At 40.8% G+C, this 16471-nt stretch overlaps 2 protein-coding genes across 12 annotated transcripts in view; one reads left to right on the top strand and one right to left on the bottom strand.

Annotated features, from left to right (window-relative positions):
* The window catches only part of PIP4K2A (phosphatidylinositol-5-phosphate 4-kinase type 2 alpha), a 190482-nt gene that overhangs the window by 24482 nt on the left and 149529 nt on the right, over positions 1–16471 (top strand). For both annotated transcript variants that reach the window (XM_081882620.1, XM_081882619.1), the window contains one exon: positions 1945–2114. The gene's annotated coding sequence lies outside the window, so the exon portion shown is untranslated. The remainder of the gene's footprint in view (positions 1–1944; positions 2115–16471) is intronic.
* Positions 6406–16471, bottom strand: part of ARMC3 (armadillo repeat containing 3) — a 61255-nt gene continuing 51189 nt past the window's right edge. For 9 of the 10 annotated variants that reach the window (XM_081931629.1, XM_081931628.1, XM_081931624.1 and 6 more), the window contains 6 exons: positions 16370–16470; positions 14732–14848; positions 12883–12966; positions 9929–10129; positions 8912–9074; positions 6406–7261 (listed from right to left, as the gene is read on the bottom strand). In XM_081931629.1, coding sequence (XP_081787755.1) covers positions 7052–7261; positions 8912–9074; positions 9929–10129; positions 12883–12966; positions 14732–14848; positions 16370–16470 — 876 coding nt within the window. In that variant the 3' untranslated portion in view covers positions 6406–7051. The remainder of the gene's footprint in view (positions 7262–8911; positions 9075–9928; positions 10130–12882; positions 12967–14731; positions 14849–16369; position 16471) is intronic. The other variant, XM_081931631.1, reaches the window with a different exon arrangement.

Below are 16471 nucleotides of genomic sequence, written 5' to 3'. Positions count from 1 at the left end.
CAATCAAACTTTTTTTAGCAGACAGCCAATGCATATTACAAAGTATAATGGGAATCAATATTAATACTTACATTTTTTATAGAGAGGATAACTATATTTTAGATGAGAAGTGAATTATGAAGATAGCTATTGTCCTGACCAAATCTACATCTTCCCTTGGAGCAATTTAACCTATTTCTACTGCACCATTTGCACTTGACATAAATCACTTGCACACTAGGAGTAGGTGCTAAGTTCAGTGGAAGTTGAGGGCACTCAGGAGATCAAATTATAAGGCCCATCAATTGCCGTCTAATCTTGAGTCAAAGTTCATGAAAACTGCAGTGAAAGAGGCCCAGCACAAAGTTTAATTAATGATTAGATCAGTTCGCTTCAGCACTCAGAGGGAGCATGCTGTTAATTATATGGGTGTAATGACTTTACAGTATGTAGCAGGGGGTGGAATGAATCTATGCTCCACTTCCAGCAGTTACTGGAGAGACATTGATTCAACAAAACATGAAATGGAACATGGAACAAAAGTGACAGGTTTGATGCCAGCCAGCATTTTAGAAATATTGCCACATATGTGTAAGAAAATGGGATTGTCTATTAATGTTGACAAGGTCTTCTTATTCCAATAATAGCTGCATTGGATCAGAGTTTCTGTGTTTATAGATTAAAATCAAGTTCAAAAGTATAAATAGAGTAATAAAACACCTCAAAGCCAGTAACACAGAGAAGAATGCAATATACCAGTAGCTTTCAAGGGTCTCTTTGTGACTAATTAGCTAAGTTACCAGACAGCAGCAGCTAAAAACAACAAGGACCAGGGGGACTTCCCTTGGTAGGTTGTTCTAGATTAGGTGTAGCCAACATGGTGCCCTCCAGTTTTTGCTGGACAACAGCTTCAGTAAGCTCAACCAGCCTGACCTATAAGGATGATGGATGCTATTGTCTAGTAATATCTAGAAGGCATCACATTGGCTGCTCTAAATCAATAGTAATCAATCTTTTCATATTAAGAATCCAAGTCCAAATTTGCATTTGGAGATCCATTTTTTCATTTTGATATATTTGTAAGACTGTAGTATTGTTGCTGTGATTTACCTTAGGTCAGGCTGTGGCTTTCCTGTGAAGAAGCACCACTGAAATCAAATGGGCTTACCTCTGAGCAGACATGCCAAATATTTTACTGTTAACTGTGCTATAATGCAACCCAGATCACGGGGGGCGGGGGATCTGAAATTCCTATTAGGACAACATTATGTCAACCAAAATAATGTGCAAGCTTTCAACTTCTCTAGTTCTCTTCATCAAGCTAAATGATAAAGAGAGTGTGGAGAGGAGAAACGTTAGCTAATGGTGAAGCAACCAGGTTTGTATATGGTCATAGTCTCAAGATGGAATTTAGGAGGAGATAGCAGACATTCAAGTGAGGCAATATTAGGTGCTATGTAGATTTCACATTCACCTAGAGCTGCAGGGAAGAAACATACAATGATAGATTCCTCATATTTTAAAACATAATATCCAGTTGTTTCCATGGTCTATCTCAGTTTGTCTGAAGTATATTCTATCATCTTGCTAACTATTGGGGCTGGGGAGTGTTTTTTTCCAGGATTCTGTCTTCTGGACAGCAGCAGGAAAAACAGCATGTGTGTGGGTGGGTGTTTGAAAGAGTAGGTGGCAGCTAGTGAGAGTCCCCTCCATGTGGCGATTATATTTTTCTTGATTTAACCATATCTTGGCACAGCCTGGCTGGCAGGTTTGAAGGGCAACCTGGTCATCACACACATTTATGTCAGCAGATGCTGAGTTGCATCTTTTGTCCGGATGGGTGAGTCACACACAGAAAGGCATCACTCCCATTACAATCTATACTTTTAGGGGTTATGAACAAAGATTTCGAAGTTTGCAGTACATACTTTTTGATTTTCCTTCAATGTTACTTCTCTTTCCTAGGTATGCCAGCACCTTGCATATTCAGGCAGTTGCCTGGGGACCACAAATTTTATCAAGGATTTCTCTTTGAACCGAGTCTTCAGCTTGCTGAGATCTTACCCATCCTCTCTGCTGCTCTTCCAGAACTTTGGAGACTGGTAGGGCAAATGAAGCCAGGAGCTCAGAAGTGAGTAAGTGGTAAGCTTTTGCTGATCATTAAACAAGTCTCTTGAATTGTAGGTGGTGGTGAGGGGCAGAAACTGCCCTTGATTTCCCTGGAGACTCCCAGAAACGTATTGCCAGCCCATTATTACATTACTTTGTACAGAGGTTTTACATGTACAGAGGGCTTTACAGTTCATACCTTATATGTAAGAATTCCACTTCTGCAAATGCTTGTAGTAATTCATGGCACATAGGCATTATGTTTACAGGGAGGTAAGCTTCTCTCCCCCTGCTCTTCATCCTCTCTTTATGTTTGTACCAGTTACAAGACAGAACAGGAGACCAGTTTAAATAAAAGAAAATAAATCAGAGGATACAATACTGAGGGTGATCGCTGTGGAATATAGGAGAGAGAACCTGATATGTGATTGGCAAATGGGAAGTGGCTTCATGCCAGGTGGATGCGAGTTCAAAGAGATGAGTGCCAGTGGCAAAGCTGGGCCTGGATTAGAACATGACAGGAAACAGGTGTTAGGAATGAACTAGTCGAGAAGCACAGAGTACTTGCTGAGACCTCTGGTCAATTGGCTGGAAGCCATCTCCCTGCTCAGACATTTCCTGCTTCATGCTGAGCTACTCTGCCCACCAACAGAGGTACATGAAACCCCAGCTAACAATTGAAATGACAGAAATCCGCTTGTTTTCCATATAAATCCACTATAGGCAGGGCTGTGTAATCACAGTACGAAAGCACAGAAGAAACAGGTTTGGAGCACAGAATTCAGTATCTTAAGAATCACACTCTTACTCTTTCTAAAAAACAAAAATTAATATTCCAGTCCTTATATCTGTGAAGACAGAATGAAAATGTGCAGCCTTTCCCCCCCATTACCCCATATTGAAGGAGAGGTAGGAAGAGGCAGCTGAGTAGGATTCTCAATGGGCAGTGGAAGGGGGACAATTCATAGTTCTTTGCTGCTCTCTATGACTAGCCAAAACTAATTTATATATGTGCCTAGGATTATTCACATGTTTATGTTGTTCATCGTATTCAGCTTGGAGCAGAACTCTGAATATGTTGGTGTGTAATTTTGATTTGTTTTGTTAAGTGTGGTGAATACGAAGCGTAAGCTACAGAAAATCAGCAGGAAGCCTAACTATGTATGCAAGGACATTCTGAGGCCTTCACTCACATTTATACCTGACAAATCTTCTCAGGCACATTTATCTCAATAATGCATCTAGACGGCATTGGTTTTCTATATTTCCATTACCCAACTGGCTCTGTCTCTCTGTCTTCACACACACCCACACACCCTGTCATGGAAGTGCTGTCATTCCAGCATAAACCCTAACTTTATGTAGATTAGCACTATTTATTTATTTATTTATTTAAATTACATTTTTATTTACTTTTCATTCAGTTACACATTTTTAACTATCTTTACATAACATTCAAGTTATAACCATTTTCAGTATTGTATCTTTTCCTACCCCTGTGACTTCCCTCCACCACATTGCAGCTTCTTCTACTTACATTTATTTTTCCATTTTGTTGTGAATATTATTTTCATTTTTTCCCATAAAACGAGTGGCTTATCTATCCATATTTTAGCTTTGCAAAATTTAATATGTGTATTTATTTACTAAGTTAAACATCTCTAAAAACAAGTATCCACAGAAATTAAAAAGTGTTCATTTAATCAAAACCTTAAAAATGCCACCCACCCATCAACTATGCTGCTGTATGTGTGTCTTTGCCCCCCCCACCCCCGCTTGTCTGTTGATTTGTCCAATCTCTGTGCCAGGCTATTTTATAATCATCCTTCCTAGCCAAAACGTCTTGAGTAGCACAGATCTTGAACACCACAGTGGACAAAGAATCATTTGTCCACAGTGGCTTCCTGTAGGTTATTTTAGTGGATTTATCACCCTGAACTAAGCCCAGGCCATCTGTTACATCCTTTAATTACAAATGCAGAAAGAGGTAATTCACAAAGGCATCATAAAGAAAGTAAAATATAAATGATTTAAGGGCAAGCGTATGTTATGTTTCATGCACCAATCAGGCGTAAATGACTTTTAAAAAATCAAGATCTTCCTAACAGGGCAGGGATGGGAATGCACACCAAAGGAATGCTTTTCCTCAAATCACCCAGTCTTCTGGGGTGTCATCCATCCAAAAATGACATATCTGATTAATTAAAACATACACAAGATGATGTTGTTGCTGATTTATTAGTGGAGTTCAAGCTCTTTCATTAACGCAACGTTTTTTCTTTCCTCCTCCTGGGTCTTTTTCCCAAGAGGACAGATTGGGAAGGGGGAGAACAAAAATGCAAGGAGTATTTATGGCTCAAGCACACAGTGATATTTCAAAGCCCCATTTTCAAATCACTTTGAACTGACAATATTTGATCAAATAGAGATTGCAGTATTTTAGAAAGGATATGAGATTCCCATTTACATTTCAATATTTTTTTTCTCAGTTCTGTGGGTTGATTAAGACTCATATGAATATTTAATCCAACTGCTTGTCCTGACTCTCTCTTGAGATTCCATTATTGAGAACGCTGATACATCTGGAGAAGTTAAGCTTAGGGAGTAAACACTCATTTCATGAAGGGTGAATTTTATCATCGTGTCTAAGAGTGGGTTTGAAAAATCCTGGTTCCACAATTTGTCTTAGCCACAAGAGGATTGGGCAAGCCACTGTTCATTCATTACCTCTATTTCTTTCTTCTCCCCTCATAAGCGTTATATTTGTCCTGGCCACTTTTTAAGCAATACCCTGGGGATGTAAGTGCTTAAGTGTAAGCCAAGGATCTCCTCCTGCTCCTAAGATGTCACTCAGCAGGTCCAGTAAATGCCATCCCTTACAGCATGAGTGGGGTATTTGGTTTTCCATTATGAGGTCCCGTTGACTTACAGATAACCAGGGGCTACTTCTGAGCCAGAGCTTGTGGTGGGTGGAGGTTGTAGTACTGCAGGACTCTCTTTCTTTCCCTCCCTCCCTCCCTCCCTCCCTCCCTCCCTCTCCCTATGCCAGTCAATCTCTCTGTGTTGCATGAAATTAGGTTGCCCACCCCAGTACTACAGACTTCCCAAAGCCCAAGTCTAGGTGTCTTCCAGGGGAAGTAGGAGACCTCAGTGCACAGAATCATCCAGTGCACTAGCAGGTCCTCTGCACAAGTTTACTAGTGTTAGCCACTCTGAGACCTTGGCATGGGGCGGAATATAAATAAAATAAAATAAAGCAAGGAAAAAAATGATTGATTTGTTTTGTGCTATGTGGCTGGGTGAATATTATCCACAACAGCCAGTAGGGGTGGGTGAATCTCAACTTTGGTTTCTTGTTTTTCCACTCTTAAAGTTCACTTCTTCACATTTCCACACCAGTTTGTGAATTTTTAGAAAACAAGTCCTTATAAAAAATTCAGCAGCAGTGCAAATTTCTTCTGATCTACACATTTGCATACCATTTACCCAAAGACAACACATTTTTGTACGTTATTTTTACCAATATGCAACTTTATGCACACTTTACTTTTGTTCACGTTATGTTGCTAATTTCAAAGGATGGCTGTGTTTCAGTTCACACATTGTGTTAGAAAGTGCAAATTAGGTAGGTCCCCCTACAAATGTAAAATGAATCAAATATGTCCCCCCATCCCTAGAGCTAGTGACCAGAATCCAGGCAGTCAAACCAGTTGTTATGCCCATGGATCTACCCCATTCCAAGCTAAAGTTGGAGTTTCTGAACTGATAGTTCAGTGTGAACTATCTATTAGGCACTATTCACACTGTCCCTGCTTCAGGGTTATAAGCAGATTTAAGGGTGCTGCTGGATGCCAAGATACAGCCAAGCTTCATGTGTTGGGGCAGCCATGTTTATTTTATAAATTTGTCTGCCCCATTCACATATAAAATGGTATGAGTGTGGGTCTATTTTTTTAAATATGAAAAGAAGCACAGGGTAGGGGAGCTAAACCCTCCCCTCCTATACTTAACTGGGCTCTACCACCCCCCTGCCACAGTTAGCTAACTTGCATTATGGGAACTATGCTGGGATAAAAGTAAATCAAGCAGAAGAACACAGCTGACTAAAACGGATGTGTGGGGATAGTTTCACTTCTATGCCTTGCATGCTCCACAGGCTCTCCCTTCTACACATGAACAGGGAAGACCTGTGAACACTCACGGCTGCCCCATCACATCTAGTTTGGCCCTATGATTGTCTATTTATTTATTATACTTCAGTTTTATGTCATTATCGTTGATGAAAATGGAAAAATAAAAGAAGAAAGAGAAAAGAATAGTCTGTTGGATCATGCCAATGGCCCATCTTGTCCAGCATCCTGTTCTCACAGTGGCAAGCTAGATGCCTGTGGGAAACCAGGGAGTAGAACATGAGCACAAGAGCACCCTCCTCTCCCGTGGTTTCCAGAAACTACTACTCAGAAGCATTTCTGCCTCTGAATGTGGAGGTAAGAGTATAGTCATCATGGCTAGTAGCCACGGATAGCCTTCTCCCCCATGAATACATGGCAAAAATAAGATATCATACAGGGACTGCTGTGCTGCCCACATTCAAATGGAAAAGTGACAGCAAATGTCCTTGTAAGCTGCAAAATTTTAAAACGTAACCTATAAAGAATAAAGCCCCCACTTCAAATTTCTGGTATCTGCATTTTATTCCAAAAGACTAAAATAAATAAAATATGATGAAAATATAAGCAAAACTTCTACTGAAATTCTGTGCGCTCCCCAAATATTTTGCTAAGGCAGAATCTCCATGTAGTAAAACAAAAGACTCAGCTCGCCTATCTAGATTCATCAGTTCATGTAAAGGTGCTGCAGTTGGCACCCAGCCCATCTTTGAAAACGAGCCCTACAAACCTCTCTGTGTTAATTAGCTTTACGAACAAGCAGCTTTTGGTTTCAAAGAGCTCTGGAAATATAATTAAATACGTCCATAGCGATCTGCCTCTGGACTGCCTTCTTTCATTAGATTGCCTGGCTGGTACATGAGATCTACAATATATACTTGAGGAGGAAGCAGAAGTCCAGGTATTCCCAAGGGAGAATCATCAACCAATTTCACTTCATTCCATGCTCTGGTGTACTCTCCACGGACTAAGCTGCAGCTAACACCAATTCTGTCTGCTAGAACCTAAGGGAGGAAGTAACCAGATGAGAGATATATTTTACTTTATTTTTATTACATTGACATACTGCCTTTTGGTCAGTGCACTGAAAGGCTTACAGTTTAAAATAGTGCTTTACCATTTGAAAGACATGCTACAAAAGGGAAACTGTACATGGAGAGAAGAGGAAAATAAGTGAGAGGAAAATGATTGAGCAGAAAGATTGTACCATGCATTTTCCACCCTGAAGAGAAATCATTCAATATTGTGTTTGCCTGTGGGAGTTGCCATTTCACTGCCCAAGCACAAGACCATTAAGATTGCTGTTAGAGATAATTATCTCTTGTAAGAAAAAGTAGCCTTTTAAATATTTAATATTTATCTTGTGCTTTTCCTACGTGCTCAAAATACTTCACAGAAACTACCCTCACAATAACCCTCACAACAGTAGGTTTGTACTGTTTGTACTGTTATGTCCATGCTGCAAAGAGGGGTATAAAGGCAATAAATAGTATCTAGCTTATCAGTGAAATAATAATAATAATAATAATAATATACCATACAACCTTTCACCCAGGATCACAGGGCGGTTTACAGTATAAAAACACGGAAATATCTAACATAATTACAAACAAAACAATAACCTTCCACAGCCTAAAAGGCCATAGATTGTTTAATTAGCCAGAGGCCTGGCCAAAGAAAAATGTTTTTGTCTGGTGCCTAAAGATATATAATGAATGTGCCAGGTGAGCCTCCCTCGGGAAAGTATTCCACAAACAGGGAGCAACCACAGAAAAGGCCTGTTCTTTTGTTGCCACCCTCTGGACCTGTCTCAGAGGTGGCACATAAAGAAGGGCCTCAGATGATGATTGCAGGGTGCATCCAGGTCAGTTCATATGGGGAGAGGTGGTCCTTGAGGTATTGCAGTCCTGAGCAATTTAAGGCTTTATAGGTGAAAAGCAGCAATTTGAATTGGGCCCAGACAGAAACTAACTGACCGCAGCCAATGCGGTCGGGCCAAGATTGGCATTACAGTGGTACCTCTGGTTGCGAATGGGATCCGTTCCGGAGTCCCGTTCGCAACATGAAAAGCCTGCAACCTGAAGCACCATATCTGTGCAGGTGCGTGGCACGATTTGGCGCTTGTGCGCATGCGTGAAGCACAATTTAGCGCTTCTGCGCATGCGCGAGCAGCGAGACCCAGAAGTAACTCTTTCTGGTACTTCCGGGTCGCTGCGGGACACAACCTGAAAAAACGTAACATGAGGTATGACTGTATATGCTCAAACCTTTCCCCAGTGAGCAACCTGGCTGCTGAATTCTGAACTATCTTCAGAGGCAGCTCCACATATAACATATTGCAGTAATATATAGCTGAGATGATAACTCACAGCGCTGCACCAGTCATCAACATGGTCATTTGTATTATTTTGCTTTTAATACAGCAGTGTATTAACATCACTCACACTTGATGATTTTAAATGTTGCTTACAGAATAGGACTGTGTGTCTTTGCTTGATGAGAAATCAATACTAACCAAACACAAAATGACTTAAGTACACAAATAAATAAGGTTTGAATAACACTACAGCAAGGATATGTTGAAGTTGATATACATTAGCATATGCTGTGTGCTATTAAAATAAACTTGTATCTGGCTGTGTAATTGACTTTACCTTGAAAAGCAAGGCCCTATGGTAGAAGGTCCCTTTGTTGATCTTCCCAATAGGCACGACATTGCATTTCAGTTCATATTCAATTTCACTTATATGAAGTTCCCAGCTGAATTCATGCAATTTGTCAGTTTCAATTGGACCACCCATCTTTTCTGCAACAAACCTGTTTTAAAATCCAATAGTGACTTAAATTAACAATTGTCATAATATTTAATCAGGTTTAATACTAGCACTGTTTCTACAAAAGATCACTTTAAACCTTAAGTGGTGTTTAAATATGTTATATTTCATTATCCATCTCAATAACTTTCAAAGATGTACACATTCCCCTTCCAGTTCTTATCTGCTTTGCTGACTCTACATGATCTCTCAAGGCTTGTGAATAGGAGCTGATCTTTTTTGCTACAGCGCTTAGATCCTTTTAAATAATAAACAATAAGTATGAGGAAGAAAAAATCATCTACAGTACAGATATAAATAAGGGTATCTGTTCCCATATTAACCAGCTAGCTACCTCAGAACCTCTGGGAAGGTTCTTGCTCCACAAGATGTCACAACTGGAGATTAAGCTGGCACGACAAGGAGTTCAGTCTTACATGAGGTGATGCCTCAGTGTTGAAACTCCCTCAGCTGTGTCAATTTTGGGCTGTGTCAATTTCCAGGAAAACCATAAAAATACATTTGTATTTTCAACCTTTAAAACCCTTCCTGAATGTTGGAACTTTTTTTTTTTTTAAGCACCTTTGTATCGTTTAGGCTTTAAAAGACTATTTCTTTTATTATTTGTCAGTCCTATTTTACCTTTCAATTACATGAAATTGAAAGCTGTCTTAAGTCTGTTCTGCAAAGAATGTGTGACCAAAAGGACTCACAATACTGAGTAAACAGAGACAAACTCTCTGAAGGGTTGATAAAGGAAAGCAGGTCAAAATGGGGACTATATTCAGTAGATTTCTAAATCAATCCCTTAAAATATTTACTTTGAATTCACAGAAAAGACATTGTCCTGGTACTCACTGCGCAAGGGCTACAACCTGTTCTTTCGTGGTTGGTAGTGGGAGAATTGTTTTGGAAACCTCAGTAATGTAATCCACCAAGATGGAATCAACAGGGGGATACCATAAGGCCTTTAGAGGAACTTCTTCGACTATTTTAGGCATCACTGGCTCTGGTTCTTCTTCTTTGGGTTTTTCTTCTTCCTTTTTCCCTTTCCCTTTTCTTTTGCAAAAAGCACAGGGGTATTAGGAATGCTTCCCACATGCTCTGATTTCAGTTAAAGTAAACAGGTATGTCAGCTTAGAGAAAAGAAAGAGATATTCTCTCTCTACCCAAGGTGCTTTAATCACCATTAGATTAGAATGCCCTACCTCTTTCCTAGCCTTATATTCAAAAGGCCCCCGGGACGCAGCTGTGGTCTAAACCACAGAGCCTAGGGCTTGCCGATCAGAAGGTAGGCGGTTCGAATCCCCGCAACGGGGTGAGCTCCCATTGTTCGGTCCCAGCTCCTGCCAACCTAGCAGTTCGAAAGCACGTCAAAGTGCAAGTAGATAAATAGGTACCACTCCAGCGGGAAGGTAAACGGCCTTTCCGTGCGCTGCTGTGGTTTGCCAGAAGCGGCTTAGTCATGCTGGCCACATGACCCGGAAGCTGTATGCTGGCTCCCTCGGCCAATAAAGCGAGATGAGCGGCGCAACCCCAGAGTCGGCCACAACTGGACCTAACAGTCAGGGGTACCTTTACCTTTACCTTTACAAAGGCCCCCCACCACCGCCCTTTTCTGGAAAGGCATTCCACCACCACCACCACTGCAAAATGGCTAAGATTCTATGTTATTTTCTTGATTGGCCTTTTCCCATATGAACCTGTCTACTTTCTAAGTATAGATAGAGCCCTATTTTGCATCCTACTATTGATGGTACTAGGATGGCACTAGCACAGGGCAGCATCATGTCACCAGAGACAGCAAGACTGTGGAAATCCTTGTCACCTGAGGTTTGCATTACCTCCACAAAACAGGCTTTCCAGCATGCAGTTGCTGTTCGTATGTGATTAGATGCTAGGAGGATATCTTTATTATATATTATCCTTTCTTTCTCACATTTGTGAGTTCAGAAGAGTGCCTTCCCTTTGCAGCTTAAAAGGGAAGCTGAGATCAGCTAGTGTTAGCCTTTTTGTTTAAATAATCCAAGATGCTTTAAGGCAGACTTAAGACAATATTTTATTTCATCAGAGCTCTAGCCTTGATAGTTTATTTTTACTTGCTACTGTCTTTTTATATTTGATGGGCTGCTGTATTCGGTTTATTAATTTAATTTTACTGCTATGTATTTTTATGGGTTTTAAACAATTTGTTAGGTGCTTTGAAGGCCTATGGGCAGAAAAGGCATCTGTTAAAAATTAAAGAATTAAAGAGTCTGTTTGCAGAAACTAGCAAACATGAACCCACCAAATATGCAAGTAGTCCCAAGCCATCTTTAGAACAAGATGCGGAAAGATCTCTGTTAGCTGGGTGATAGGCGGATAGAGCCACTAACTGCAGTTCCTGGGATTAAAGGGACCCAGAAAAACTGCAACCAAATTAACAAAAATTGCTGCCAGCTGTTTCCATTTATCCTATGAGTCACATGTTTGTTATTCTGTGTGATCATGAGACAAGTGTGGCCAGGTATGGTTTTAACCATCTGCATATATTGTTGACAGATGAGTGGAAAATATGGGACCTCAATAATCGGGAGAAATACTGTGTGAATTACTCCTGTGATAGCTGTATTATCAGTATCATAATTCAAGGCAGCTGTTACACACTCTGTTCAGCCACTTTCATAAATTTCCGAAAGATCACACTGGGGACAAAATGTGTGCATCATGTCCATTGTAGAAGCAGCCTTCACATCTGACCCAGAATTTGACCAAAATTCATTTGTGATAGATACCCTGCCTGTTGGGAAATGCTAACATTTTGGAAATCCCAGAATATGAGGTTTTAACTGGTGAAGTCAGCTGCATAAGCGTAACTATAAAGGAGCTGAATTGGGTCCTGTATAGACACTGATGTTTTAAAAACAATACTTCCATGAATCCAAAGGCTTTCCTTTTAAAAAGCAGGAAACTTAAAAGGAAGCAAAAAACCCAAAGCAACCTAAAATAAAAAGAAATCAAACAGCAGTGGAACAACAACAAAATAATCAATAAAGCTGTTTTGCTGGATTGACACAAAGAAAGCTACTCTAAAGCCACCAAACACAAACATAGATCTGTTTCTCTGCACAGCCTGCATTCATCCTTCCTCCTAGATTTATGCTGCAACTCTAGACACGGTTACCTGATAGCAAGTCTCATTGACATTTTATTAATGTCAATGATGATGAGTGGTCATCAATAGGATTGCACTGTTAGTGTCTGAATCTTGCTAGTGAGCTTGGGGAGGATTACCTACTTCTAGCCAAAATGAGGACTCAGTCCTATATAAAGTTTGGGAATGCTCTGCTTTCTATGCAACTGTGATCCCCAGTAAAGGATACATCATGACCTCAAGTGCTAGGGACATAGATATCAAAGGCTTTTTATACAGTGCTGTTAGCCCACCCTGCCAGTCTAACATGTGCTAAAATCAACCAATATGGTATCTTAGAATAAAAACAAAATTAGTACTTATAGAATATGTATTTGGAAGAATCTGAAAGAACTGCCTGGATTTCTGAGTGGTTGTAGAAACTTGTTTTTATTATGTGTAATCATATATTTTACCCGTGCTTATCCCTTGGCTCCATTTCTCTCCCCTTCCCTTTGTCTTTTTTTTAGATTGGAAGCCCCTTGGGGTATAATCTTTATAAAGCACCATGTATATGAATGGTGCTATAGGATAACTAAATAGTAGTAGTAGTAGTAGTAGTAAAAGCAACAACAACAATAATTATAGTCTCAAGCTTCTACACTTAATAAGAATAAGCAGCTCTTAAGAATAAAAGTACCTCGATCCTTTCTCTCTACCACCTCCTTTACTGACTGAAGAAGACCGTCCTGGAGATTCTGGCTTCTCCTTCTCCTCGATTGAGCTATAGAAATTACAAAGTAATTTCCCATTTCTCCTTGACTTCTACAAGGCATAGGCATTCTTAGGGTGTTGTGCACACATTGCATAGAGGGCAGTGGCAGTGATGTTAAAAACCTCCAGGTTATCCTCAGACAAAGCCAAAGGCAAAATAAAAAGTATATGGTTCACTGTGGAACACTAACACTAATACTAACAAAGAGACTGAAAATGGAGAGTAGCGCCCACTGGTGGAGGAAGAGGGGGTGGGGGAGTGCACCACCACCCGCAGCGTGATCCTGGTGGGGTGCCATCGCAGCTGCCCCCTGCCTGCGCTGGGCGCTACGCCCCCACAGGCAGCGCACCACTCTCCAGGACGCGCACCACACCCCTGGGACGCACGGCAGCCACGCCCATGCCTGCTCACCGGGGGCAATCCGCCCCACCCCCACCCCCGTGCCGGAGCATGAAGCTCTGCCACTGGTAGCACCTTCATAAGGAATGCATTCAAGGTGGCCAGCTGCTAGTAAATTAGCATGCTGGTTAATAAAATGCTTCTTCCCTGTATTTAACCTTATCCCCCCCCTTTCTTAAATACCAAGCAAGGAAGCAAGCAAACAAGCAAATAAACAAAAACAGAAAAAGCATTAACTTATTACCAATTACAATAGCAGGATAAATACTTATTTACAATGAACTGGATCCAGACTAATTTAGTTGTACTTAGTTCCTACTGAAATCAATATAAAATGTTATTAATGATGAACAAGTTCATTGATTTAAATGGGAGCTATTACATTGATTTCTGTGCAAAACAGTGCAACATTATACATGTCTGCTCAGTAGTAAACTCCACTAAGTTCAATGGGATTTATTTCCAGGTAAGAGAGTATGGAACCTGTGGCCCTTCTAGGGTTGCTGACCTACAACTTCCATCATCCCTAACCGTTGACCATGCTTGCTAGGGCTGATGGGAGTCCATTGTTATCTAGAAAGCCACAGATCTGCCACCCCTGTTGTATAGGATTGTGAACTTAGATTGGATCCAACCCTATTAATTCACTGGACATTTTAAATCAAATATAAAAATTAGAAGACTGGCTTTTTACACCCGGAGAGAAGCATATAGTCAGTAGCAATCAAAACCAGATGTTACTGGCAATAAGGAACAGAGATAAAGTTTTTCATGCTTGAATGCAGATCTGCATTGGGGGAAATATACATGACTGTTGATGGCATTGTTATTTCACACTTCTTTCATTATAATGTATATTATTGTATATAAATCATGTTGTGCGGTTGTCTTAAGCGATTACATTAGATGTGGGAAATCAGAAGGACTATATCTGCGGAATCAAGAATTCATGAAGGGAACCACAGGGATTGTGAAATATTTATTGGGGGGTTGGATGTCATATATATTTTGTCCTTATTACATTTGGGTTGGTAGATCTCGCTTATACTGTTGCATGCAATTTATAAGGGTTTCCTCTGCTTAGCACAGATTTTGGATAAATGGTGTTTAAATGTTGTATGATTAGTTTCAGTCCTTTAAAACTGCAGACTGCCCTGCATGCCTTGGCAGGAAGGTGGTATATATATATACAATGATTGAATGAATTGAATGAATTTTCAAATTTTACTTCCTTGTTCTGGTTTCAAATGCTGACCAGGGAGATGCATATTTGGTTGGTCTAAACATACTCATTTTCACCTAGTTCAGAACAGTTTTCATCAAGTTTAGAATTACACCCAGAGGGAAACTGTGATTCCAAAGCTGAAATACATACCTAGCTCTTTCTCTACTAATTTTTCTGTTAGTACTACTGCTGGAGGTTGTAACTCGGCTGCTAAGAAAATCTTGTGGTGATTTTTCATCTGTTCCAACAGGAGGAGCTGTGAGTTCACTGGAACAATAAAGGATGCTATGCTGTTGTTGCACACCGTAATATCAGACAAATAAGTATTTTGCCCACATAACAGAATAAAATATAATCTGTACAAAAAAGTAGAAGTACGTATCACACAGGGAGCGAAGGAGCATGCCTGAAGACAGGGATGCCTACCCTTTTTCAATCAATGGGCCACACTCCTGCTGTAGATATGGCCAAAATGGCCAACAGCCACTCCTTTACACAGATGTGCATGTGCACACAAACCCTCGCCACATTTACAGCACATGTACAGACCACACACACATCGCAGGCAAGTATGCACACTACATTTAGACGGCCCCTTCAAAGGTGCCAATTCTAAGGAGCCCAGATCCTTTCAGCCTCCCCCAAAATATTTTGGGGAGCCCTGCCCCAAAAATTGACTATGCTGATCCTCCCCAGCCTGCTCCATCACCGTCATGTGAGAGCACATGTAAGACGCCTCCCTCTGTCCCAGGGCACCCTGCTTCTTCCCCACCCCTCTGCGTCCTCAGCCTAGAGCTAACACCCCACGAGCCCCCGCCATGGAGGGGACTTGGCTGCTGGCATCTGGACAGGGAGAGGAGATGTAACTGGTCATGAAAAATGAAGAAGTATTCCTTCCTGGGCTCTAAGCCCTATTTGCAACAGGTGCTATTACAAGAAGGCCCCGGAGCACAGGAAAGAGGGAGTGGTGCTGTGACAGAAGGAGAAGAAGCCTCTTTCAAAGTAAATCAAGTTTGAGGCACCCAATTTTTGGGTTGCTGAACAAATGTGGGGGTGTCACCTGGGGAACCCTCAAGAGAAGAGATTTTTTGTTTTGTTTTTAAAAGCAAAATTATTGGGGGTTACAAAAATACTCTTGGCAGTCAGCTCCAGCACACAGGCTAGCCAACCCCTATCCTAAGAATAGGTGGTGTGTCAGCAGGAAAAAGCCTGTTGAAGTACATGGGACTGGACTGAGGATGTGCGTAACCTTCAAAGAGGGATGCAACTAGAGGCATTCCTTTCTTGTCATGGTCTTTTAGACAGTACCCCTGCCATTCTATTCACTTTTTTCCTTTTTGGGTTGTGTGTTTTCTTTCTTATCTTTTCCACTTCTATGTATTCCTGTTCCTATTTTCAGTCTTTCCTTGGACGTTTTCTTTTGTTTGCAAGATGGCTTCAACTTAAACTGCAGGTGTTGAGAAAGTTGCTTTAAAAAACCCCAATGCACAGCAATGCTTTGACTAAAATGTGATGTGACAGCTTCCTAAATTCCTAGCATAATTAAAAGTGATAAAACCAAAATTATCCACAAATTGTAGATAGTTGGTAGCCTTCTGTGAGTGCAAAGGCTCTTGATTCAGATAGGTTTGCTAATGGAAGAGGAAGGAAGGGGATGTTTGCTGATTTCCCCTCCCTACAACCGCGTTGCCCCCCCCCCCCGTGAACATCTCCCAGAAATCTTTTTTGCAGGGTCCTCAATCTCATGTAACATGCAATACAGGTCAGAGTAGTGTTTAACAGACTCACAGTTCTGGTGTTTTAGAATTTACTAAGATTATAGCACGGCGATCATTAAGCTGCTGAGCACTGAGTTCCTCCAGTGACAGTAGTTTTACACCCGGTTTTACC

This window comes from Podarcis melisellensis (genome assembly GCF_964234715.1).
Source record: "Podarcis melisellensis genome assembly, chromosome: 12".
NCBI classification, from domain to species: domain Eukaryota; kingdom Metazoa; phylum Chordata; class Lepidosauria; order Squamata; family Lacertidae; genus Podarcis; species Podarcis melisellensis.
Note: the sequence above shows the minus strand (reverse complement) of the source record. Positions and strands in the feature narration are given on the sequence as shown.